We start from the raw sequence: 26,643 nt of genomic DNA, 5'->3' as shown, positions 1-26,643 counted from the left end.
GAAAAAAATACTGAAGCGTATCTAGAATTTTTCCTATTTTATCTAAAAATCATCTGCCACATTTGATGCAAAAATATATTTGAGAGCTTTCCATATTGAGCAGTGAATAGCAAAGAAAAATAATCCTGAATGATCAGTTTCAATAATGATATTTAGTAGCCCAAAGCAGTATCAGCAAGAATATAGGACATTCTACCCTTTTTGAGAGCCATGAAATTCTTGCTCCAGTCAGTTCACATTCTTCTCATAGGCCTTTCTGATCTCCAGTTTTCCTCTCTGGCTACAGGATCATCTGCACCACCTTCTCACATGATCTCCCCTAATGCTCAGTAATTAGAACTGAGCCTAGATCCTGAAGTACAAGTTTCATTCCCTCATACAGGCAGCCTGAAATACATCATTGTAATTCATGCAGCTACCTATATTGTCCTTGGAGGCAGTTTGAATTCAGTGCAAGTTTGGATTCTAACAAATCCTGTCTGCATTTGGGTGTAGTGATCTCTAGAAAGAGCATCAGATCAAATAGACTTCTTAATATGATCCAAGAGATATCCCCAGAAGAACAGACAGAGTAAATGGGAGTCTACAGGTGTTTATGCAGCAACTGACATGCCCCTGAGCAGTTTCCAAAGCTCAGGTCACAGAATGGGTTTGCTGCTTTCCCTCAGAGCACTCTTTCCAACAAGGAGTGTGACACCGTTGATTTGTCCCCAATTTTGGCATCTTGTATTGTAGAGCAGAAACAGCCTGGGAAGCCAGCAATGCTAGGCTGCTTTTCTAAACTGTCATTTTATCACATTGTTTCTTCTTTGTCTTCCTTTTAAGGCCATGAATTAAATATTTAGAAAAGTGGAGTACATATCTCTCTGTCAATAGCAAGGGAAAAATCTGAACATAAAACTGAATATAATCAGAATTGAGTGGTTTTGTGTTAAGCTATTGGTTTGTTTGAAAGCATATGCTTTCAAACTGTCCAAAGCAGTGTGCTCAACCTACAGCCACCCAGGCCAAGCGTGGTCAGAAGCTATTTCCTTGTCCCTTTTGGAAAATGTAAAAGAGCTTGATTAACTGCCTCCCCCCATCCTTCTTCCACATGCTGATGTCCAAAGCAGCAACATGGATCTCCTCAGTCTTACACGGTTGTCCTCAGTCCTGGGCATCTGTGGTTTGCTGCTGCTTCTCAACCTGTACAATAATTCCTAATTTTTATCAGGATCACAGCTAGGATTCCACTGAGACTGAAATCAAAGAGACAGAGAGAATCTGTTTCCAAAGGTCATGTAAAAGCTGAAAGGACACAGTAGAACTGTGTGCCAAAGGGAAGTGGCTGAAGTAGCAGATGAATGTTTAGCCTGTGGCTCAGCTAGCACTGCTTCTTGTGCAGACTTCTATGTTTTTATTCTTTCTCATTTACATGTTTCTGTAGATGGAAAAGGACATGAGAAGTGACACAGAAGAAAGTGACAAGGATGAAGAAAGAGAAAAGATTAGGGAAAAGGAGCAAAATGGGATCACATATTTCAGCAACGTCACAAGCAACAATTATATCCAGAGGAATGGGTCTGAGCCACTGAAAAACAGAACCCATCTCACCAATGGCCATGTCAAGGAAAGATAGCTACTGTTCATGTGCTTCTGATATGGTCTTTAATGAACCCAGTCCACTGTCTTTAGAAAGAGTTTTGCTCATTGTGTAGATAAAATGGAGTGTAATTGCAGTATCATAGCTGAATTCCTGCTTCCCATAAACAAAGTGTTGATAGTCAGTGATATTTGAAGGAAGTTTTTGGTCTTTCTTCAATAAAAGCTTACTATAGGTTGTAGCCTTGAAGCAGATAGAAAGGGATCAAAGTGGTTTGACTTGTAGACTGTACCATACTTGTTGTTAAATGTGTTAATCTTGAAACATACTTTAAAAAAAAAAAAAAGGTGGATAAACTCTGGCAATGTCAAGTCTTAACCACCTAATGTTGTTTGATAGGAATCTGTTTAGCCTTGTTCAACCTCTGGAGGCCCTGGCCCATTGCCACTAATGGTTATGGCTAACAAGTAAGTGTGAGACTCCAAATCTTAATACGGGGACACCTCTTTTGAGAAGACAGGTGCCCCATACACACTCAGAAAATTAAAATTAAGCATAGTGGAATGACAGCTTTGGAAAGACACAGGAGAAAACATTTTCTTCTCAAAGGAAATGCTGCTGTGCACCACATGACCAGTTTTGTAATGGTATGGATCTCAGTCCCTTCTATTGTCAGCGTTATTGCCACAAAGGTGGGAACTCCAAAGCCCAGACTGGAGAGAGAGTACCCACCCAAATCATAGTTGAAAGAGCTGGAAAATCCAGATAGCTGTGTCTCAACTGTCAGGTAATCCTTTAAACCTGTCTTGGAAGGAAACACACTCAGAAGAAAAGTGGAAAGAAACTAGATAATCTAGAAGACTACACTGATTAAGTGCTCATGTTTTCACCTAGTGTGATTGGCACAGTGGGAGATGTTTACAGAGTCAGCTTGTGGCAAGAAGGGAATGCATTTCCGCCATCCTCAGAGGAAAAAGGACCCAGAGAAGATCTGCTGAACCTTATGGAATAATGCTTTAATGTGGCCTTCTAACTCTAGTGGGCCTTTGGCTAGATGTATCAATAATATCAAGTTTAAAGCAGTAGTCCATGAAGTCATGATGCAGTTCTGATTCAGTTTGTTTAGGTGTCCTGTATCTTATACCCTGTGTAGTCTTAGACTTTGGATTCTGTAATCCCTTAAAAGAGTTAAATTAGTATGACATGAATTTCTGTTTTACAGGTCAATTAATCTATGAAACTGAAGTATTAACAAATTCACTGTAATGAGTGCAGGGACTTAGACTGCCAAGGCCATGCAGACACTTCCCTATATGTGCCCAATAAGGGCCAGTGCTAACTGGGGGGGTACATGGACCAAGGAAATGCCTTTGAAGAGGTGGTGCACATGTTTAAAATTAAAAGGCAAGTGACAGCATAGAAGGACAAGATGGTTTTCAGCAATCCACTCAGTTGACCTGAGATGTGACTGAGAGTGCTTTGGTCTGAGCTTGTATGTGCTTATCTTAGGTTTCAATCAAAATACATTGCATAATTTCAGATGGGAAAAAGTGGTTCCAGCGTGGGTGATTCCATGGCAGTAACATGCTCTGGGAGGAGAGCATCTGTTCTTGCATCATCATTTAAATTTGTATTTGCTGAAGATAGTTTGTCTCTGAAACCTTGAGCTATTTTGAAGATGGAAGTACATGTTCTGTCTACTGTCATGTTCCTTTAATCTGAATCTACGATCTTGCCACTCCTCTGCAGGTGATGTGTTCAGGTGCGGTGGTAATATATCATTTTGTACTACTGAATGTAAACGTTCTTTATAAATTACTTTTGAAAGGTTTGATTGTCTGGGCTCTTTTCTACTTCTTTAACTAGCAGGAGGTAACCTGACTAATTGCACCTTATACGTGGAATTGTGATGAGGGAGACACATATGGGTGCCATTGCCAAGGTCGATACACATGCAGTGTGCATGAGAGGATGTTGCATACCCAGAACATGCAGCTGTACTTGGCCATGCCAGCAGAGAACTGCAGCTGCCTGATTTGTCTCCTACTAGGTAAAAGCCCTGTGTTTGGCCCTGGAACAAGGGACGCTTTGGGGCACTGTTACATTAGACCTAGGGGCAGACCAGGTTACTTGGTATTGCCAGGGCAGTGGCAAGTCCAAGATTGCAGCACCGGGGAGATGCTTTGGACTTGCAAGGATGGGAGGAGAGAAATTAATGACTATTCTTTCTCATGAGGTTTTAGAAGGCTAGGAAAGATCCCTGTTGTAAAATCACAGCACCTCTCGCCCGAGGAGCAGAATGCCTCCCAGAGACTGCACAATTCACTGTGGAGCCAGTGCAGACATATGTTGATGCCTGCTGAATCTTATCCTCAGGGCTTTGCTGTAGTCCTGAAGCTTGAGATAAGCTCATTAGGAGGCAAATGTGGTTCTTGTGAAAGGATACATCAAGCATTCAGGAGAGCTGTTGGACAATTAAGAACTACTGAGTGCTGCTTTTAGCTGAGGAACTGAGCATGACAGTGATGAGTCACTGGGGCAGATCAACTGCCAAATTCGTTTTCTTGCCATCAGCTTGCTAAGGCAGCTTCTTTAAGAAGCTCTGTGTGTAATCAGCTTCTCCCCACGTTGCTCCACCTTCTCTCTTTACGTCTGCTCCAGTGTTGGGAAGCTTATGAGTGCTATGATAATATTTATTAATTTCGTGTATCAGCTCCCTCCATACTAAGGGCATCACAGCCCCCAGCACAGAGAAGCTGTTGTAGAAAACCTGCAGGCAAGACTGTCATTTGTCTGCTGAAAAGCCCAGCAGAGCAGATGAAGCACTGGGTAGCACAGCATAATCTGAATCTATTATTTCCCCTGTATCTTTATCACCCCATGTGCACAGAAGAGGCGTGCATCACACAGTGTGTGCACCACGTAATGTTATCAAGCAGCTGTGGGAGATGAAGTGTCCAGCTCCAGGTGAGCTATGAAAAAAAGAACATTTACTGGTGCTCCCAGGCTGCTGTGTGGTGGACAAATTGAGGACTGGCACAACGTGGTCCCCAGGCTGGCATCTGGCCATCCTAGCCCAAAATTATGGGTGACATGAATCTGCTGACTCCAGTAGATGTGGACATCTAGTGCTGGTTTGGATCTTGTTTTAAGAGCAGTTTGGCACAGTTGTTCCCTTCCCCCTGCACGCACTCACGAAACATCAGGGATGTGCATCATTTAGACATGTACGCCCAAGGGAATGTTTACTTGGATGGCCACACTTTGAAAGACATTGCTTTTCTCATTCACACACTCACACACGCTTACAACAGGCACTGCCTGCAGGTAAGGGTGTCCCTAAGAAGCAGCAAGGCATTGTTCAAAAAGCTGAAGTACTGTCTAAACAAGGTAAGTGGAAAGGACCTGTAACGTTGGCAGATAAATGTGAACATGCAATAAAGCAGGCCAAGAAATATCTTGAGAAACAACTTGAAAGGCAATACCAATCTCTGAAACGTTGGAAAGACTGCAGGAGTCATAGATAATCAAAGCATATAGTAAGAACACTGAGACAAGATCAGGCTAGAGCCAAAAAATTCAATGAGCTGCCTTACATATGATTTCCCTGCTTAGAAGATCAGAGGGGGTCCAATACCTGACATCTTGCTGAGGCTACTTTCCAAGAGGATCCATCTGAAGCTGATGGGTGAGATGTTACATAGCAAACAGACTAACTGAATAATAACAAACCTTCAAACCTGGGTGGCATTCACTCAAATGTCAAGAGGAAACTCATACTAGAAGGAGTTGAACTGTGGAATGCCGTTTTTTGTTTCAAATCAGCTTGTCATCAGAAAAATTTAAGAAGGTTCCAAGTGCGAATGTGAGGAGCTACAGTCATCTGTAGTCTGACATCCAGTCTGGTCAGACTGGTAGAAAGTGTAATAAATTATGGAATTTGTGGTAACGCATATGAACATAATATTGTAGGAAAGAGTCCCTGTGGGTTGTATATGAGGAAATTATGTCTCACTCTGCTGGAGTTATCCCAAAGAGTCAGTGGGCACATGCAGACGAGAGAACCTGTTACCTACTCAGTTTTGCAAAGGCATTCAGAAAGGTCCCTCTCCACCTGAGAAATCCACCTGAGGTTACTGTGAGAGACAACAGGGGGGTTTTGCAGCTATGAATTGTTGCAGGTGCCCCAAAAAGGGGGAGGGAAAGGCAGGTGGCAAAATTGGCTGATAATGAAAGTTACTCGTGATGATGATGCAGACTGATTGCAGTCGGTTGCAGAAGGGTTTATGGTACTGAGGGACTGAGTGATAAAACGCAGCAGAAACTGAATATGGAGGAGAGCAATGTGGAGCGTGTGAGAGGGTCTCCTGAATTGCTGGGCTGAGTGTTAGCACTTCAGAATAGTTTTGGGTCTGCGTCTTTAGTGGTTTTCATCATCTTCTGGCTTGTCATTTTCCCGTTAATGTGAGTTACGTTTTAGTGTTCTCTGAACATGGGTGTTACGCACTATTCGAGCTTCTGGAGAGATGACCCTCCATGCTGAGGGGAGGAAAGGCAGGGAAAACGACACTACAGGTGGGCTCAAAGATTAATCCAAGTGGAACTGAGGAACCCAAGAAAAAAATCCTAGGGTTTTAACTATATTAATTAATTAACTGTATTAATTAATCTAGAAGCACAGCCTCTGCCCGTCTATTCCCACACACTCACTGCCTCTCCTAGGCAGGGACTGTCTCCCACCTGGAGTTCTCTCATGCTGTGATGACATGCTCACATGCAGCCACAGCAGCTGACTTCTCATGAGCTATTGCGGAAATGTTTTAGGACTGTCTTTCTCCATCCTCTTAATGCCATCCCCACCACAGTCTGAGGGTAATCCTTCTTCTCCTCTACTCCTGCTCAAGACCTGGTGTGACTCTTCCAGTGTGTAAGAAGTGGCCTCCTTCTGTTGCAAACACTGGGTCCTACAAGAGAATGCAGGTGCAAACTGTACTGGTTAGAATTTCCCAAGATTTTTCTTAGCAGACTAAGAAAGGCCTGCTTATAACTCTATTAAGATAAAATTAATATAGAAAGAATGGCATAGTAATTTAAGGTGACCCACCATCCATTTGAAATAAAACAAGAAAATCATGAGTACAAGCTAAAGATTCAGGAGGTAGGATACTCAACATGCTGGGAGAGTATCAGCAGTGATACCTCCAGAAGCCATGCGGAGGCACCAGTCTTGGAGAAGGGCTTTTGCCTCCACACACCTGACCACACTCCCAGCCCTTTAACTATGCTGAAATTGTTCCTTTTTTTTACCACTGCCAAGTCACCTGGAAAAGCTGATCCTAGTTAACTTCCCAGAAACTCATTCCACAACACTTGCATTATAGTCTAAGGTTTCTGTTTTCTTTCAAAACCAAACAATTCGTTTATTAAACCCAGAATTTTTAAAATTTGACATGTTATAGACACATAGGGACAAGTCTGCATTGCTGTCCTCTGTTCCTGCCCTGGCTCCCTACCACCACTAAAGATGCTGAGTTTTGAATTTTGGTCCTGCTGCCTTTTAGTTTGGATGCCTGTGAGGCTGACTTTGCATAGCAAGTCCCAGATTCTGGTGGTGAAATGGCTCCCTTTTAGAGAGAAAAGCAATAAAAGCTTGAGGCACCTTTCCTGAGAAAGAAACTAGAATAACCATGACTTCAGTTGTCTCCACTGTGAAAAGTCAAGCCCCAACATCTCAACCTGGTGTATCATAACATAAGGACAAAGAAGATAACAGATGTCCCAGGTCAGACCAGCCGTCCATCCAGATCAGCACCTGTCTGCATCAGCAGCAAGAAGCAGATGTCTAGGAAGGCAAGAGCAGAGCAAATACACACTACATCCCACAGTGTTTCCTAGCTTCCAATATGGCTTAGATTTCATGTCTTAGATAACTTGTGGAGGAGGACACATACTAGCGTTCATCATTTCTCTCCTGTGCTGAACTGCTCTCTGTTCTGTCTGCTCTCCATTTCCAAACCAGTGCTTTCCTCCTTTCTGTCCCCGTAACTGATAAGAGATTTCTGTGACTTCTGCCAAAAATAATGCCCTGCCCAACTGCTTATCTGTACCATCAACTCTCCCCTAACTTCAGTTAAAAAATTCATTTATAATCTTATCTAAGTGCCGGTGGCCAGATCCCCTTATGGTTTAATTTTTGTCCATTGCTTCTCTCCAGACTTATTTTAGGAGAAATGCTCTTAGTTCCTGCTTCTTCTGGGAAGCATTGCAGGTTGCCGATAACCAATCTGTCTGCAAAGACTATTGCATTGTTAGTGATTTTAATACAGAGTTTCTGCAGGTCCTCTGGGACCTGGGACATTCTTTGCGAGAGCTGGGCAGAGCGTGAAGCCTGATGGTGCAGTCCTAGCACAGCTCAGCTCTGCCCTGGGACACATGAGCCAAGTAGTTGCCCAGAAAGACACTTGACCCTTGTAAGTCTGAAGATACTTGGCCTCTTTAGTCTTGTGCCTGGTGATTTGTCTCTCCCTCTCTCTTTCCCACAGCACATACTATTGCTTTGTGACAAAATTTCAGTTTTTCCTCTGTGCCACCACTACTTGAGAGACCATGAGCTCCCTGGTGACTCCTGCATGGCTGCAGGGAAGGGGTTGGAGAACTAGAACTGCCCAACAAACAGCCTGAGCTCTTCTGAAGTCACACATTGGGAATTGTGTGGACACCTTTGCTCACACAGATCAGAGCAGCAGCTCGCTTCTAGTTTGCAGCTGTGTCCTAGTGACATGGGACTATCCATGGTCCTTTCTCCTCACTTCCTAACAGCTTCTCACTATGCAGTTTGGGAGAATAGGAACCTGTTGGTATGTCCAAAGTAGAGTACGGAAGGAGCAATCAGGTAAGCCTGGTAGATAGCACACTGCATATTTGCACCTCTGAGTTTTGAGTGCATTCCAAAGGCTTTTGATGCATGCCAGAGTTTGTATAGGGATCATTGGAAGAAACCTTGTCATGAGAGATGCCAGTTCCCTGGCTTGCCTTGCTAACTTAAGCAGATGGCATCTTGGTAGCCTCTGAGCAGATTTGTGAAGGCTTTGGGGAAAAAACCCACAACAGTGTTGGTGTTATGTCTTCAGCTTACCTTGAACTACCCCTTCACTGAAGCTAAATTAAAAGAAAAAACAGGTTTTCTGGAGGAAATGATGGAGCAGACTCTCATCAAGTGTGTAGATGATTGAAAATGAGGAGATCAGTCAATATGTTCACTGGACAAATACGTGCTGACTTTCAGAGCTTTGACAGTAATAAACTGCACAGGAAAATATGCAGAATAACTATATAATAGTTAGAATAAATACTAACTAATTTTCAGAAGGTCACATTACAAGAACATTATTAGGGTGACAAAAAAAGGTGTTCAAAAGTTAGGTGAAACTGTAACAAAGTCAACCTCTGGCAGTTTACATCAACCTCCCAATAATGCAGGGCCAATTTCAACACTGGCTTGAAGGACATGATCACACCTGTTATTTTATTTTAGCTGTCAGGTTAACACACCAGTGCTGTGCAAGAAAACAGGACTAGTCCCCTCTAATATATACCATATGATATAGGTTTTACAGCTCATTTAAATTGTGTGTCTTTCCTGCAGAAAATAAAAGATGCCAGAAGCGCCACCGAGGAAAGTGACAGGAGTGAAGCAGAGGATCTGGCAAACAACAAAGAGTAATGCAGGTCTTGCTGCAAAACACCAAGAGCTGGGCAGACTCTTAAAAGCAGGGAGGCTGAATGGGACCCTGGGGGGAGAGGCCAGACAGGCTCACAGATGGCTTCACAGTGGTCTGCCTGAGGCATCATCCAATGTCTAGATGGAAGTAATTTCATTATAGTGTTTACAGGCAGTTAAGTCACTTCAGGAGATGTTTTCTTCACTTCTCCCATTTCGACCATTCTTTTACTACTACTCTATGATTTATCCAGGAAAAAAAAAAAGGCCTACCAGCCAAAGTCTCACTGTAAACAGGAGAAGAGGGGTTGAACAAGCTGCTGAAGTTATGACACCTAACTGTGGTTATCTCAAAACCTTCCCAAAGGTTCATGAGATAATAAATTACAACTGCTGAAGATTTAACTGACTTGCAGTTTCAGAAGATACTGGCAGTCATTGCCAGCCACCTCATGAAAGGACTTGGACGTGAAAGACACTAGCTTAACTAAGTGGCAAATTAGTTTTCAGTTGTATAGTATAAAATGGTCGGGCTTTGGGGAAGGATAAACCATTTCTACAAATAAGTCCTGGCCAACTGATACAGGCTGTGTTTGCTGCATGAATTATACAAAATAGCTCCTGTGCCTAAAAGATTTTGCTAACTGAATGTCTACTCTGGGAGAAGGCTCCTAAAATTGAAAGCAACTGAAATGCTTTCGAATGCACACTTTTCCACCAGAAATTATAATTTAGTCTAAATGGAAACTTCCCATGGGGATATATTCATTTTGTTGAGGTTTCATTTTCAAAATCAGAAAATAAGAGTGTTACAATACTAACATTTTAATGGGATAGTTTAGGGGTTGGGTGACTTTTCACCTTGTAATATATTGTATCTGATTTCATTTTCAGAATTTATAGTAGAACATAAAATTTAAAGTTGATGTGAAAATGGATTACACCTAAGCCAAAGAGTCTGTTTCACCTAGATTTTGCATGATACCGAAGTTCTTTAGAATATCAGGTCTTATGTCAGTAGGAAAATCTTCTTAGAAACTTGCTGGAGGTCTGACATCACTGCCAACTCAAAAGCTCAGAAAATGCAGAGGAGAGACAAACCTACGTATATTTATGTCTGTAAACAATACACAGAAACCTGAAAACACTGTCTTTAAAACACCTTTTCTACTCAGGCTTTGAGTATGCTTCCAAGGGATCTGACACATTTTACACAAATACTAGGGGAAACTGTTTCTGAAAAACGCAAAGAGGTGGAGAATGAAGGATGGTGCAACTATAAGACACTGCTGTGATGTACCATGGTCCATCTCCCACATCTGACCTATGCAAGGCAAAATATAAAAAAAGGCAGGAAAGACGTGCGAGAGAAAGGCAGAAGGAACTGAGCCAGCATTCCCTTGAAGGACTTTGACATTCAGATCTGCAGGAAGCAATGCTGAAAGGCAGCCAGCAACCTATCTCTGTGGGATGCCAGCCTTGAGGAGGATTGCCTGTTGCCTAGCCCCGACTAGCTGTACTTTGCTGGGAGTGCAAGACCCTTCATTAGGATACCTGGTGTAAGGGTTTGCCCATGAATTATTTCACCCTGTCCCTCAAGGATGATGCTTTCTTTTAAAGCCCCAAATCATACAGGAGAATCTCAGCTTTTAAAAGATTTATATAGCCTCCAGGGCACACGAGTACACCTGGCCATTGGACTCAAAGAACAGGCCCCGCTTTTCATTGCTGCCAGCTCCATCACAGGGGAAGCACCAATTCTGCTCTCAGCTCATGGAGCTGGCAATGCCGCAGCCTGGCTGGAATCTGACAGATGGACTAGAGCCAAGCCAGCCTGGATTGAGAGGGCTCCACATTTGCAGGCCTAGAGCAGCTCCTGGCACCCTGACATAGTTCTCAGTGGTAGGGTTGCTTTTAACCAACACCTTTGGGTTTTTAAGGCCTCTCCCATTCTCTGGAGATGATAATCATTCAGCTCGGGAACTCTCTTAAGTACGTTTTCCTTTCCATGTTGCTGCATCACATCGAAGAACCAAGAGGTGACAGTAATGCTTGTAGTGCAACCTCCCAGGTCGCTGCTGTTGCACTCTCCCCTTCTTGTCCAGTCAAGCAGACTCGCGTGGCAGCCATTCTCTCAGCTGCTCCATCCTTGGGAGGCCTGAGCTCCCTTGGAGATCTATCTACCCCCTCCTGCAGCGCTAAGTCCTTAGTCCTGCCCATCAAACCCTCTCCCTCATACGCAGTCTTTAATTAAGGCTACGTGCAGCTCCCTGCTCCTTGCACCCTCATTTCGGTGCTTTGGGATGGGGATTTTTATTCTGGGCCCTTACAGCAATGAACCCAAAGGGGACTAGGGAAACTGAAGCAAGACTCAAGTAAGTGCCTCAGTTTGCAAATGGTTATCATCATATTCCTGAATATATAAATCCAGAACAGCCTCTCTCCTTCTGTGGTGCACTCCAGCCTGGAATAAAGGTAATTTTAGGCATAATTACATAACCTGGGAAACTTGCTTATTTCAGGGTAAAACGATACTGATACTGGGTATGGCTTGACCGCAGTGGTTGGTTGTTGGGTGGGTTTTTTTGCTCTGTCCTACAGCACGAAGAGCTCATACATCCTGCTGAAGATTCCCTTGACACAGATTTGATTTATTATTTTACTCCTACAATTTTTCTAACACTGATGTAATGACTTTCCTGTCTCTCCCAGCTGTTCAAAGGACAGAGAGACACAGAGGTTAAAGGTCAGAGCAGCCCTTTATTTAGCATCAACCCCAAGGAGTTTATGTACCATAACAACGCTGACCACTATTTCCAATAACGACCTGCAACCTTTGTGTAGACACAAAGGTTTCACTGGCTTTTGCTTCAAGTTCAGTTGCCAGGTAGAAAAAAAAAAGACAAAGCTATGAAGGAACAGATCTATTTTCAAAATTAAAATTTTCACAGACCGAACTTGATGCAATCTAATTCCCATCAGCTGTAAAGCACATGACTTTTTGGATATGCTGGATCTGGCATCGCTCATGCCCATGTATCAAATCTTCGCACAGACACACATCCATGAATAGGAAGGGGGCAAGGGAGTTTGTTATCTATGACCTGGCACATATCAATGTAGGGATCAAAGAGGACTACAATGGGGAGGGCACCGTTCCCCTTCCTCTGTCCAAGGAGATAAATTCGTCCATTCACAGTGCTGCATCCCATGAAGAACTTCTGGGTCAAGCATTCCTCATCCACCTGGGTCCATTCATCTGTCTCCACATCAAATCGAAAAGCTCCCCCTCCTATGGTGTACAGAGCACCATTCAGTGATGTGATGCAGAGGTCATACCTAGGAGGGAAGAAACCCTTGATCAGAATCAATAGAAAGATCTGGCCCCTGAAATATTCAGTGTGACCTTGGTCCTCATATCAAGAGTCCCATTTAAACAGAGAATCACAGAAATGTTGGCAGACAGGACTTCTGGGTTTCTCCAGTCCAACCTCTTCTTGGAGCAAGACCAAAGCTAGAACCTTTCTTCTCCTGCTAGGTCCCAGAAGATTATTTCTTACCTTGGAAGCGGGGAGAATGAGATGACATCCCAGCTGTCCGTCTCTGTGTTCAGCCTTTGCACTCCATCATATACATGTCCATTTTCATCCAGGCCACAGACCACATAGATCCTGGTTCCCACACTGACCGCATCTCCTCTCTCCACAGGCTGAGCCATAGGACTCATGCTTTCCCACTCTGACTCCGTCAGAGCCATGCGCTCCACTGCTGGGATTATCCCTTCATCTGTGCTCCCTCCAAGTACATACAGGTAGAGCCCTGCTCCTACTGCACAATGGCTATTGCGGGACTTCTTCATGGCAGGCCCTTCCAGCCAGCTATTGTCCAAGCAATTGTAGATAAGCACCCAATCCACACTATACCACACAAACTCATCTCGGAAATACCCTCCTGTCACAAAAAGGAAGCTCCCTGGAAAGACAGCAGAGAAAAGTATCAGTTACATGAGGGCTGAAAATTGCTCCTGAGAACCAGGGTTCCCATTTCTTCCTGGGCTGTACCAATGAGGTGCAAGATGAGCAGAGAAAATTACTGCTCTTTGTATCAGTTTGCAGTATTTGATTCCTCATCTGCACAGATATGCTGCGCCTACAGGATGCGGTAAGTCCTTCCAAGTCTGCTCCCACTCTTGAACAGAATTATGGAAACACTGTTTGGAAAGAACCTCTGCGGATCTCACATCCAAACTCCCACTTGAAATGGGACTATCACCAACACTAAATAAGGGAAGCCATGGTACTGAGCCGTCTTGAAAGTCTCCAAGCATGAAGAAACATCCATGGGCAAGTTTAACTTAATGGGAACTATAAATCAGAAGTCAACATCTGTCAAAACCACCATGGAAGAGAAGGCCAAAAAAATACACTGCTTACAGTGAAGTCATTAGACTCACTCCACATAGAGCTAATGTAAGGAGTTCAATAGTTTCTGCTGTATGAAAAGAAATATTCAGCCTTGTCTAACATTCTCCCAGGACTAAGGAAAACAAAATCACTCTTTGAACAAATATGAGCACAAATATGAATGAGGTTTTGGCAACGCTGAACAACGCAGTTTTACAGGAGAAGCAGCTGAACTCCCTGCATTTGGGTCTCTCAGCCTCAACTTCTGTTTGCATTTGCTCAGTCCCACTTCTCTGTAAGTTACCTACTGCTGCCACTGCATATTGGGTGAGGTTCCTGCGCTGCAGTGGAGAACAAGCCTGCCAGGTCCCCGTTTTAGGTTGAAAGAGAAATAATTCTTGCTGTTCCTTGTCATGCTTTCCTCCCAGGACATATAAGGTGTCATAGCTCCGACCAGCATAAGGACACAGTTCTGTATTTTGCCAGCTGGGTGGAGGACAGCTGTCTAACTTCTTTATTATTCTGGAAAAGGTATCCATCTCTCCAGGGTACTTGCTGCGTTTCACCAAGGTATCAAGGAAGGACAAACTCAGGAAAGTGACCCTGACTTCGCCCACCAAATCCAGAAAGTCTTCTTCTCTCGTTGCTGGGTCCTCCATTATCCACCTCATAATGCTGTCAAAAACCACATCTTCTCGCGAAACAAAGAGGTCATCGCTTTTTATGAGCTGCATCAGCATTTCTTTGGGTAGTGCCTTAAATTCTTCCTGGCACATCACATCCCCCCAGTGAGTGAGAGCCACATTCATAGCAGACGCATACAGCTCCATAAAGGCAAATTGCTGCGAGTAGGTCATCAGGCCCAGGCAGTTGGAAACATGCAGCTCTCTCTCCAGAAATTTCTCACACAGCAGTTTCACCCTGTCAAACTGAAAAAAATCAGCTGTTTCCAGTAAGCTGGTCACATTTTCTTGACCTATAAGCACTTGGGCTGTGTGAGTGAACTCAAGCAGTGCCTGAAAAGGCACTGCATCAATCCCTCTTATCACTATATGGTGTTCACAGCTCTCTCTCGCTCCCCCAAAAAACATGGCTTCAAAATAACGACTGTGTACTGAAAGCACCCTACGGCTGACCTGAAAGAGTCTCTCTCCAACCTCAAGAACTGTGTCTGCAATCATTTCTGTCTGAGGTCCCAGCTCCTCTGGTTCTTGTGCAGGCTCCATGCTTGTTGACTGCCAGGCAGTTAAAATTAACTCAATCCTTATGCAGCCTTTACTCATGTGAGGTCTCTGGAAACATTATCCCCCTAGGTAGTATAAATACAAGATAAGCCAATCTTGTCCTAAAAATAGAGTATGTTTTCTACCCTCCTGCTTTGCTCTTCAGTCTTTCCTGCTGCTTTCACAGCAGCAATAGCAGGAGAGCTGTATAACCAAAAAAACCGCAGATTTAATTGGCATCTACCTTAGCCAGGTAAGATGATAGTGAATTAGCGGAGCTGTTAGCCAAGCAAAGAGCCTGGACTATGAGGAAGAAAGAGGAAAACCAACAAAAACCTTCCTAAGCACTGACTAAATATCAAGAAGTTGTAGAAGAACATTGAACCCATTTGGAAAAAAGTATCCATTACAATACTTTTCACTTCTGCAGATCAAAAACAGAGGAAAGCTCAAGACTTCTCGGAAAAACCACTGATTTCCCCAAAGCCATATCCTTCATCAGTTCAAGTTTAGTATCAAATTCCAGATTGCTTGCTGTATTTAGTATATATTTAACTTTATACTTTAGTAAGAGATGGGGGAAGGAATGAGCCCCCATTCAAACCCAGAAGGCTGTCACATATTTGGTCATCCTTAATCTCAATGCACTGAACAGATATAGTCATAATACAAGCAACAGCTCACTGATTGCACACAGTGAATTCCTCAAAGTGTTTAGACCAAGCTATTAGGTGGAGAGATTTGCATAGTGACCTTGAACTAGGGCCTCTTATCCCAAAGAGCCCACCCCAGCAAGACTCAGTCCCATTTCTTGGTGGAGTTCAGCAAGCAGAATAGTGCTATCTGAGCACCTTTTTTCCCTGGAGGTTCTCCCCTGCACTTCTGGAAGAGGCTTCTGCAAAACTGCTGTTACAAATGGATTTATAAACAGTAACATTGAAGAATTAATCCAATAAAAAAGCATATACACATTTAAAATTCAGCTATAGAATCACAGAATAGAATCACAGAATAGTTCGGGTTGGAAGGGACCTTTATAGGTCTAGTCCAACCCCCCTGCAATGAACAGGGACACATTCAACTAGATCAGGTTGCCCAGAGCCACATCCAACCTGACCTCGAACATTTCCAGGGATGGGGCATCGCTCACCTCTCTGGTCGACCACCCTCATTGTAAAAAAATTTCTTCCTTATATCTAGCCTGAATCTACCCTCTTTTAGTTTAAAAACATTACCCATTGTCCTACCACAACAGGCCCTGCTAAAAAGTTTGTCCCCCATCATTTTTATATTCTTATTTTCAGGTACTTGACTCCCAAATATAACCCAGAAGTCTGCACTACAGAAAAGGACAGCCATGTATCTTGCAGTGAAGACTGAGCAACCTATTAACTGAGCAGGAAATGCTGGAAACATGCCCATTGCCAGAGTTTATGCACTTGACACATGACTTTAGGCAGATCTCTGTACCCTCTGCATCTAGAGCCTGCAATCTACTGAAGAGACCTTCAACAGGTCTGTTTCTGACACTACACTCAGAAAACAAGAGAGTGCAGAGATGGTGCAGCATGTTATTGGTATCAACCACCAGCAATCTCTCTCCCACCTAAGGGACAGTTCAAGACTCTACTTGGGCTAATGGTGAGCAAATTCTGCTCCAAACACTCTAAATAAGGAGACTCTTTTGAATTGTGCAATTGCATGAAGAACAAGCTTTGTGGTGTTAGAAAAAAATTATGTTGGAAGGAGCATGACTCTACAGACAGCTCTGTGAAGCACTCAAAGAGTGAGCTCCTAGGACATTAAAATCCAGAAGCACTGAAGTTTACACAGGCAATATGCCACACAAGACAATTAGTTCCTAGTTTCATAGCCTCCTGGAGAAGTCCGACACACTGAACTGGAATTTGTTTACTTCAAGTTCCCATCCATTTCAGAGCTGACACAGGAAAGGTTATGAATGGGAGTATGGTGCTGTTGCCAAGATGAACAGCCAACACAACCTGTCCTTGGCATGTTTTCTTGACAACCTCTAGGAACAAGACTGCTGCTGCCACCAAAACAATTTACTCTGCCACATCCTCCTCATAAAGGGTCCTCAGGAAAAACAGGTGGCAGAAGCAGGTTACATACAGCTTACAGGCACACAACCTCTACTAGACAGTCTTTAAAATGCCTAACAGAAATGCACAAGTCCTCAGAAAAGGGACCAGATGCTCTTAATAATTTCTCATTGATTTCCTGTCTTAGAGCAGAGCACAGCTTCTGATCTGGTCCTTCCTGATTTTGCTGTGTTTACATACCTCCTGAACAAATTTCATTTAGATTTACAGCTGTGGAGAACTGCAATGTCAGCTGTAGAGCACTTTTTCCAGACTAAAAAAAACCAGACATTCAGGAACAGATTAATTTGTATTTATTCACTCAAAACTCCTCAAATCTTGCTGTTTCTGCAGTATAAAAGAAATAAAAATGTTTACTTACAAATCAAGTTATAACAAGCAGAACCACAAGTAGATAGCTACAATATAAAAATATGCAGTATTTCCAGATACTGCCTACAATTGAACATTAGGATCTTAAATATTCTTCCCCTAAAATTCCAAGTATCAAATAGATACTTCTGTAAGGTTCATGTCACTGAGCCAAGAATCATCCTAGAAGTTAGTCCAGTCCTTCGGTAGAAATAAGTGAACCTTCTGATACACAGATCACAGCCCACAAGATCTGGAATAAGTGCTAGAAAAGATCTTAGCAACACAGCTTGTAAAGGTGATGACAAGGTACTATACAAGGAAAGTAATTTTCCTGCATGTGCTGGAGCAAGCAGGCAAAAGAGACTGAACTCAACAGCAGGGAAGACTACAACACAATGCTTCCCAGCTGAGTACTGACATCTAAGAGGAAGAAAAACATGTTGTAATGTATTTAGGCTTTAGATTAATTTAGATTAAGTACATTTTTAATGTATTTTAAAATGTAAATAATATAACCAATATTCAGGGCATTCTTTACTAATTTTATGTGGTTGTTTGAAAACTCATAAGATCAAGAGGGTCTCAGACAATAACATGACAATATATTCTCTCCTGTCAGCTCTAAACAATGTAGTTACACACTTATTTGCAGGAGGGGAAAAAAAATAAAATCAGAACTTACTTCTTACACACCATGCCCCATCCTCTCATCATTTATGGAAAGCCACAAAAATAAAAGTTGACTGTTCTTTCACACTAACAAATACACATTCAAACTCCTCCCCCAAAACAGGAAGCTTCTCACACACTGATAGTTTTCTCCAATGATTTGCACCCTTGAAGTCTTCAGAGACAATCCAAAGAAAGCATTAGCCATCTTGCTGCTGAATGAAAGGGTTTGGAATAGCTTCCATTCCATCCTGTGGACAAATAAGAACTACAGAAGTCCCTCTGCAGACCACAAGTCCCAGCTGACGTGTGTCTTCTGTTAATTTGTATTGATCATCTGGATCTGAAAAAGAGACCAACAGTTACAATGGCAACATAAAGAATAGAAGCCAAATTCCATCAACTTCAAAAGGCACAGACATACGGGTTTTTTCCAGGCATCTCTGCACTGTTTTATTGAACACATGGACTATAAAAGTGATGCAGCAGTAATACCTGATGTCTTCCAAGACATTACCGATTTACTAATTTTCAAAAGTAGCACATGCTACAGTGAGCAATAAAGAACTTCGCTTTGTATGCAAAGCGGAACACGTCTTTTAAAGAATTCAAAGGTCCTTTCATTCATCTAACCAAAAGCATACATACAAATGATTAAAAAAGCTCCTGACCCTATTTCAAATGCCATTATAGACAAACATTTTAGGGTCTTTTTCTGATTTGCATTGATCCCGACGTCAGAATGCACTGGTCTATTCCCAGACCAAGCCAAACAAGGCTGTGGACGGGGACAGAGAAACACTTAACAATAGCCAATTCTACCCTCCTCGAGAAGTCAATATATTTGACAAAAGTGCACTACACTCATCTTTTAAAACTACCTTCTGAGAACAAAATTAAAGCTTCAGGTGCTTCCTTGTAAGCAGGCAAGAGAATACTCTTCAAAAAACACTGACCTATCATATGATAAGTTTTGTTTCAGAGAGAAGAAAGGGAAATGGGAATATTTATCCTTGGATGGGAAAAAGAAACAAATAATAAGAAAAAAAGCCCTACAGCTCTATTAGATCTAAGAAGCTATAGAAGGCTTTAGTTCCACAGAAATGCAAAGAGTGCATTTACAGTAGTGTTTAAGACAGTAAGATACTAGTTCTTGCTGAGATGCTTTTCCTCCTTTGAGCAAAACAGCAACCCTCCAGCAGTATAAATAAAGACAAAGGCAATTGCCTTATCTGAAGGGAGACACACTACTTTATTCAAGCTTTAGAGGACAAAAGCAGCAAATGAGTTAGAGGAGCTCAAGCAAGGACTACCAAGAATGTTCTAATACAGTGAACATGCTTAATCTAACTTCTGTTATCCCTTTCTTTACAACTTATCATGAATGTGTCTCAGTTTGATGTCAACCCGCAGTTTATGGTTATTCACTCACAGAGCTGTAAGATTTCTGTTAAGAAAATTATTTGGGGGGGGGGGCACAAGCAGAAAAAAGGCTTTACACTGATAGCATATTACTTACCTCGCATATATTCAATGGTACCGTCTAGCACAAGGTTCAGAAGAGGGTCAAATCCTTTCAAGACACCACTTGCTATTGAAGACCACACACAAAACAATGATTAGAGACCAAAACCAGGTATACAGCAACACAAGACTTCATGAAGGTCAGATTCAGTTCTCCAGCTCTGTTCCCTCCTTCAAGCAAGGCTATCAAGCAAATGAGACCAGAGAGATTAAACAGTGCCTTCTTTATCAAAGTGCAAATGCACAAGAACCCCATTTGCTTTGTACCAATTGAAACTTACAAGTTTTTCAACCAATTCTTCAAAATGCTCTTCAAGACACTAACATTTTTGTTTTCAGGCAATTTCAGAGGCATTTTAAGAAGACTTCAGCATAACAAATAAATACAAGTCACACGACAAAAAAAACAACCCCCAAACAAAAAAAAACCAACCCCAAAACCAAATAAATACCCTTAGCTAAGGGATATGGCAAAAAATGAGGCAAGATAAAATTCTGAAGTGTTTTCCTGTTTTCCTCAGAAAACCCATCTTCTGGGTGCCCTCCTAGAATGTAATCCCTTTAGCATAAGCACTGCCTTCATAGGAATGCACTGCAGACAGACAAGCACTTTGTCCCAAAAGAGTACAATTCCACAAGACTGGGCACTAAATAAATCGCAAGACTACACAGAATGATCTCCCAAGTTGAAAAATACTTGTTGATTACCAGCATTACTATCATTGCTAACAGCCCAAATCAAAGAAGAGACTCTTACAATCCCAGGTGTTCTATGAAGATCATAAAGGAACTTGGCATGAATTTTTTGAGAAGAAAATCTAAACCAATAGATTCAATGGAATTGTCAACTGCCCCAAAACCACAAAAAAACCCCAACCCCCCCCAAAACCCACACTTATCAGTAAGGCATCCAAGTAACTTCCAAAACCTCGCAAGCAGCAGGTCCCAGTAGAGTTTTAAAAGACATTTTTAAAAGCAAACCAAGTTTGCTTTGCAAAAGCTTCTGCCGAGCATCTTCCACGCAGCATGCTGTTAACTTTCAGACAAACAAGTAGTCTGCAGGTGGCACTATCAGCTGCATTGGGATGGATAGCTGTAGATACGGTGAGGGAGCAAGTAAGGGGGAGCAGGGAACAACGATGTAAAACCCTCAAAAGTAATGAAAAGACATGGTGAAATATATTGAAACAATCAATGAACTCCAGGCACATTTAGTATGTTAAGAGATGAAAGGGATGACAGGTGTACTAATCATAATGTAGTCAAATGTTATGGCCTAACTGTGGTGATACACCTCAGTTTAGGGTTAAATATGATGCACTGTCCTTTAAGGAGGACCATTACTCAGTAGTTTCACTGTGTAGGCCTGGTTACTCTGTATAAACGATGCAGGCTTTGCCAGCAAGTATACCCTTGAAGAAGGAACTAAACTGATGAAAAGGAAACATCCTGCTCCAGAAGGCACCGAAGGCCAGATGATTGCCAAACCAGCATGAACTAGGGGAAAAGTAAAGGCAGCAGGTGGAAGATCAAGACCACCGACTCAACTCAAGACCTAAAAACTTACCTCCACCCCACCTCCTTGAGCATGTGCTGTAGAATAAAAGAACACTGTACTTTTAACTTGAAGCAGAGAAAAACCTTAGCCCAATAGAAACGGTGGCAGATAAGCAACTACCAATAATGATTTGGGGGAAGGACTTTGGAAACTAAATGGGTGAATCTAAAACTGTATAAATTGCTTGTTTAACTGCAGGGTATGCTAGCTTTATGGAATTACCACATAGCACCCATCTTTGCACAAATATTAAATGAATAATGTCTCTCCCAAGTGTGTGATTATTGGCTCATCACACACCAGGTAACAAATCTGCTTTTTGGACAACAGTAACACCCATAAATGTTTCTTTGCAGCTTTAAGTGCACCCTTGCAATGTGAAAAAACAGCCAGAAGAAACAAGACAGTTGAAAACAACTAATAAAAGAAGATGAAAAAAAGGTGCACAGATGAAACAAAGATAAAACTGCAGCCAGGGGATTAATGGAAAAGTTAAAGGAAATAAGCATCACACCGGTAACTGCAAACAGGAACAAATAGAAGCACCTGCTACTCATCATCTTTCCTTGAAAGCAAGCAACACAGGAGACAAAAGCCGACAAGCAAAGACCAAGACAAAACACCAAAACGCAAAGTAAGCTTCATGCTGCAGAGGCACATGCCTCATCCCCGGTCCGGGGTCAACCGCTGGCTTACCTTCTCTCCCACCTTGGAATTTCACTCGGATTGTTTTGTCGATGTACTTGGAGAGGTCCAAAATACTCTCCTTCTTCTTCTTCTCCTTGTCCTAAAGGCGAGGAGCAAAGACTATCTGAATAAGAAAGAATCCTCCCCTGCCCCACCCTTCCCCCCGGTTACATATATCCTCCATAACATTTCTTTTTATTGCACTGTTTGTAATACGGCCACGGAAACCGCCCCAAGACAGAGCTCCACACGAAGGAAGAGGACAGAGCCGACTGGCACGGCAGCGGGCCGGCAGCACAGGACGGCCGGGCCTCTACAGCACCGCCGCGGCACACGCGGCCATAAATCCCCCCCAGGGGCCGGGCCGGGCCCACCCCTGGGCCGCCAACCATCAGCGAGAGACGCTCCGGGCCCCGCTCGCCTCCTCACATAAGGCCGCGCACCCGCAGCAACCCCGCTTCTCACCGCCATCTTGCCCGCGCCGCCGCCACCTCCTCCGACGCTCGCCATTTCATTCGCCGCTGCCAGAAGTGACGTCGGACCTCGGCGAAGCCCATTAGCAGCTCACGGGCGCGGGGCGGGACTTCCGGGGCGGAGTTGCTAGGTTACCCGGTGCGGAAGGGGTCCGACCCGGCCCCGCTCGGAAACAAAGCGGGCGGCGGTGCAGCTGGACCGGGATGGCGGCGCGGCGGGCCTGGCTGCTCTTGTGTTTTCTGCCGCAGGTGAGGGGCTGATACCGGCCCTGGGAGCTCCTTGGGCCCTGCGCCCTGGCGGGGAGCCCTGCTGGGATGGGGGGGCAGCAGCCGGGCAGAGAGCGGTGACGGGCAAAGCTGGTCCGGGGGCCCTGGTGGGGTCTGTGATGCTGGTGGCCTCGCCTGGTCGGACGGTGTTTCTCGGTCTGAGAGTCGCCTTTCGTGGCTAGTAGCGGCCCCAGAGCAGAACCTGGGCTGCCCGGCAGCTGGAGGAGGGTGCCGCAGCCCTCCCTGGCAGAGTGTTAATGACCAAGTTGCGGCCCACTTTTTCTGGAGGAAAAAAGACGGCGTCATTCGTACCCAAGGCCGCCTCCCCACGTCTATGTTGTGTGTCCTTCGTGATTTAGCAGTTTTTATATATGTTTGGGTTTGCGGTGGTTTATTTTTCTTCTTTTTGTAGTTAACAGCGTATTCCCCGTAGTTGGGTCCCTGTTGGGCCAGCAGCCTTCTCCAGGCAGCCCTTTGGGAAGGGTGTGCAGGCCAACAGTTGGGGTTGGGATCTTCACAACAGGGATGGCTCTTGGCTTTGGATTCATCCAGACTGACAAAAGTCACTCTGAGAAAGCAGTTAGCAGGAAAGAAAGGGGATTTGTGCTGAACCTGACCCCATAGCCTGTCTTGAGTCTTGCATTCTTGTTACTTAGAGTAGTAATAAGTTTTGTGGGATACATTTTTAAGGGTGCGACAAACTAGGCATGTAATCCTGATACGGGAGAGAGTGGATTTTTAGGTATTGCATTGCATGGTACATAGCTTTTGTATTTTAAGCTCATGTGCTTTGTGTTCTGAAAATGTTGAAGTGTCATTTAAAGTTCTTAATGGTTTGTTAGGTAACTTGGAGGGTACTATGTCTTCTTGGGTATTATTGATGTAACATTTTAATGTGACAGTCTAATTTTTCGTTTTTCCCATACCTGTCTCCTTACTGATTCCTTGCCAGTGATCTTCAGTTACAGAATGCTATGGCTGCCAGTTAAGTTCTTTTTTATTTCTTCATCATCCCCTTTTTTCTTTTCCTCCATCATCTTTTCCTGCATCATCCTTTCCTTATCCCACACATGCCCTGTGCGTTTTGGCATCTCTGTTAGTGCTTCAAGTGGACTGGTAGTGCCAGCATAGGCCCCACAAATTAATAAGATATAAGAATGGGTCAAGAACTAGCATAGAGTCAGTTTGAACCGTTAGTTGAGAAATGGTGAGCACATCACAGTGTGAAAGGACAGCAGGTGAGATAGTCTGAGTAAGTGGATACTTGGGAGATCTTGGCTTCAGCTCCATGCATCGCAGCATACTTCCCTTGTGTAAGCAAGTCATTTAATATGTCTGTGCAGTGGAACAGTGCTAACGTGCTTGAGCAAGCTTTGAACAGGCTGGCCAGAGTGCTGAAACAGTCCTTCTGCTGCAGCAAAAAGTTAATTTACTGTATGCTGTTAATATGTTTCTGTTAGCCAAGCTGGCTCATTTAAAATTTGTTTGAATACCTCATATTTTGCCATACTTTTACATTTCTTGTACTTGCATTTGTCGGTATGGTACATCATCCTCATCTTGAGGCAGAGATGAGTGCTCTGATGCACTTGTACTACCATGTTACACCAGTGACTGATGGATGGGGTTATTCTAGGGAACAAAGCTGGCAGCTCTCATAATGAGCTGTTGTGTGCATTTGCTGTGCACCAGCTGTACTCATTATCAGTGACTTACTCTTGTCTTAGTGCTGTTAGGCTTATTTGGAATATATCTTTATCTCCCTCCTTGAGATAGGATAATAGGATTTTTTTTTTTTTTCCCCTAGGCAGGGGGAGGTAGTGTCCACATTTGCTTCTAAACTCTGATTTATATAGGGAGAAGGAACAGCTTGGTGTCCTGATTTCAGCTGGGATAGAGTTAATTGTCTTCCTAGTAGCTGGTATAGTGCTATGTTTTTGAGTTAGATATGAGAAGAATGTTGGTAACACACTGATGTTTTCAGTTGCTGCTAAGTAATGTTTAGTCTAAAGTCAAGGATTTTTCAGCTTCTGATGCCCAGCCAGCAAGAAAGCTGGAGGGGTGCGAGAAGTTGGGAGGGCACACAGCCAGGGCAGCTGACCCAAAGTGGCCAACAGGGTATTCCATACCATGTGATGTAACATCTAGTATATAAACTGGGGGCAGGGGGATCACCGCGCGGGGACTAACTGGGTGTCGATCGGTGGGTGGTGAGCAATTGCACTGTGCATACTTTGTATATTCCAATCCTTTTATTATTACTATTGTCATTTTATTAGTATTATCATTATTAGTTTCTTCTTTTCTGTTCTGTTAAACTGTTCTTATCTCAACCCAGGAGTTTTACTCCTTTTCCTGATTTTCTCCCTCGTCCTGCTGGGTGGGGGGGAAGTGAGTAAGCGGCTGCATGGTGCTTAGTTGCTGGCTGGGGTTAAACCATGACACTTGGCTAGTGAAGTATGGCTCTCCCAAATCTGGGCCCTCATCTGGGAACACCTAAAGAGGGGTGTGATCTTATAGATCCAAGTACAATCTGCAGTTAGACCTTGCTTTGGTATCTGAGTCCTCACTTTTCATTTAACTTCCCTCTCATTCTAACCATTCCTTCATGACATTGCTACCTCTCAGTTGTCCTTTAGAAATAGCAGATATACGTGAGCCTTTGTCTAATGAAGAATATAGTAACATGATCTGCAGTGAGCATGTTGGATCTAGCTGGTCTTCACTATACTAGCTTTCAGCAGAATATTGAATTGAGGTGGTACAGAAACTGTATTTAAAATCAGAGTGCTCTATGGTGTAGGTCTGAAGAGTTGAAAAGACTGTCTGAAATCTGGATTAAGGTAGTGGTTGACAATTTAGTCTCATGGAATTGTTGCATTGTGAATATGAAACTCTCTCCACTGTACGGTGCTTGCTGAAGGGATGTTTTCTTTGTGTGCAGTTTTGCTGTCTGCTGTTGATGGTCTCCAAATTGATTAGTGCAGTTCATGGGAAAGAGCATACTCCAGCTCTTGGGAACTCCGCTATGTGTCTTGCATGATACGTGCTGTAAGAGTAGGCATAGCTCATTCATTCCTTCTTCAAGGAACACAGCTCCTGGTGTCTGATAAATCTCCCTGAGATTCAGGTGACCAAATCAGCTGATAGAGCTAATGAAACTGGAAAAAGTGTATGGGGCATCCAGGTGAGTTTTGGGACAGAGGCAGGGAGGAGCAAACAAGAATGAGCCACTAGGTTGGCTCAATCACTCACACTGCAGTTTCTTGAAACACAGGTGAGCTGAATTCCTCCTCTCCACCTTCTTTCATCATTTAACTTGCAAGCCCCAGTGCTTGGCTCTGAGCTGCATCAATTCACCAGCATAACAAAAAAAACTCACTTAGCAAAAAAATGGGGAGTGTTCTGTTCTTTTAATGCATTAAATAAACCGTGGGTCTGATGAGGTTCAGAGCAAACAAGCATGTTCTTCTAATGCCACAATTAGATTGGCTTAGTTGCCTGTTAAGTTGTACTGCCAGACTTTATGCTTCTGTTGTGTGAAAACCTTTTCCTTGTTTTGCAGCTTTATATAAAACACTTTGCTTTGTGTTAATGGTACAACAGTCTTCGTAAAGCTGTGATTCTAGCAGATTTCCAGCTTTGCAGAGGTCTTGCTTGTGACCTGGCACTGTTGTTGAATATGGATGCCTGATTGGTAACAATATTTAAATACAAATACTCCCTTCTTATTCATATAGGGAAAATAGATAATTCCCTACTGAGCTGGGAGAAGCTACTTCTGCTTTTTGAGGCCTGGAAGCCCATTCCTATTGAAGCTTGTTGTAGTGCTTTCTAAATCATATGTACTCTAAGAAGCAAGTACCAGAAAACACTTATTGTCACAACAGCTGTTGTTTTTCTGTCAGTGTTTGAAAAAGGCTGGGCTTGATACCCAAACACTTGGAAAACAGCCCTTGGGGATTGTAGCAGCATTGTATAGGATCTGCACAGGAGATTGCATTTTCTCATGGGTTAATCTAGGATATGGAGTGATCTCTAGGAAGTAAGAACCATCATA

At 43.2% G+C, this 26,643-nt stretch overlaps 4 protein-coding genes across 15 annotated transcripts in view; 2 read left to right on the top strand and 2 right to left on the bottom strand.

Moving 5' to 3' along the window:
- The window catches only part of LOC142035818 (ceramide synthase 4-like), a 51,322-nt gene extending 47,909 nt beyond the window's left edge, over positions 1 to 3,413 (top strand). For all 8 annotated transcript variants that reach the window (XM_075038365.1, XM_075038359.1, XM_075038358.1 and 5 more), the window contains one exon: positions 1,427 to 3,413. In XM_075038365.1, coding sequence (XP_074894466.1) covers positions 1,427 to 1,618 — 192 coding nt within the window. In that variant the 3' untranslated portion in view covers positions 1,619 to 3,413. The remainder of the gene's footprint in view (positions 1 to 1,426) is intronic.
- An 8,629-nt stretch (positions 3,414 to 12,042) lies between these two features.
- Positions 12,043 to 17,362, bottom strand: LOC142035807 (kelch-like protein 23). Of its 3 annotated transcripts, none has more exons than XM_075038335.1 (4): positions 17,232 to 17,362; positions 14,010 to 14,634; positions 12,863 to 13,274; positions 12,043 to 12,641 (listed from the first exon to the last, which is right to left on the bottom strand). In XM_075038335.1, exons 1-4 carry the CDS (start codon positions 17,247 to 17,249, stop codon positions 12,329 to 12,331), a joined length of 1,368 nt encoding a protein of 455 aa, XP_074894436.1. In that variant the 5' UTR covers positions 17,250 to 17,362; the 3' UTR covers positions 12,043 to 12,328. The 3 variants fall into 3 exon arrangements, with proteins under 3 accessions (XP_074894436.1, XP_074894435.1, XP_074894434.1); XM_075038334.1 differs by lacking the exon at positions 17,232 to 17,362 and adding an exon at positions 14,842 to 17,220; XM_075038333.1 differs by lacking the exon at positions 17,232 to 17,362 and having other exon boundaries at positions 14,010 to 17,222.
- On the bottom strand, positions 17,328 to 22,400 carry LSM7 (LSM7 homolog, U6 small nuclear RNA and mRNA degradation associated). Its single transcript, XM_075038336.1, has 4 exons — positions 22,309 to 22,400; positions 21,853 to 21,943; positions 19,594 to 19,665; positions 17,328 to 18,417 (listed from the first exon to the last, which is right to left on the bottom strand). Exons 1-4 carry the CDS (start codon positions 22,351 to 22,353, stop codon positions 18,275 to 18,277), a joined length of 351 nt encoding a protein of 116 aa, XP_074894437.1. The 5' UTR covers positions 22,354 to 22,400; the 3' UTR covers positions 17,328 to 18,274.
- A 24-nt stretch (positions 22,401 to 22,424) lies between these two features.
- SPPL2B (signal peptide peptidase like 2B) overlaps positions 22,425 to 26,643 on the top strand; it is a 30,718-nt gene continuing 26,499 nt past the window's right edge. For 2 of the 3 annotated variants that reach the window (XR_012651960.1, XM_075038330.1), the window contains exon 1: positions 22,426 to 22,565. Coding sequence is in view for 2 of the 3 variants with exons in the window: in XM_075038330.1 (XP_074894431.1) it covers positions 22,521 to 22,565 (45 nt within the window). In the remaining variant the exon portion in view is untranslated. Of the gene's footprint in view, positions 22,566 to 26,643 lie in introns of all 3 variants that reach the window. The other variant, XM_075038331.1, reaches the window with a different exon arrangement.

The sequence above is a fragment of the Buteo buteo genome, chromosome 10 (assembly GCF_964188355.1).
Source record: "Buteo buteo chromosome 10, bButBut1.hap1.1, whole genome shotgun sequence".
NCBI lineage: Eukaryota > Metazoa > Chordata > Aves > Accipitriformes > Accipitridae > Buteo > Buteo buteo.
This window is presented reverse-complemented; position numbering and strand designations above follow the sequence as displayed.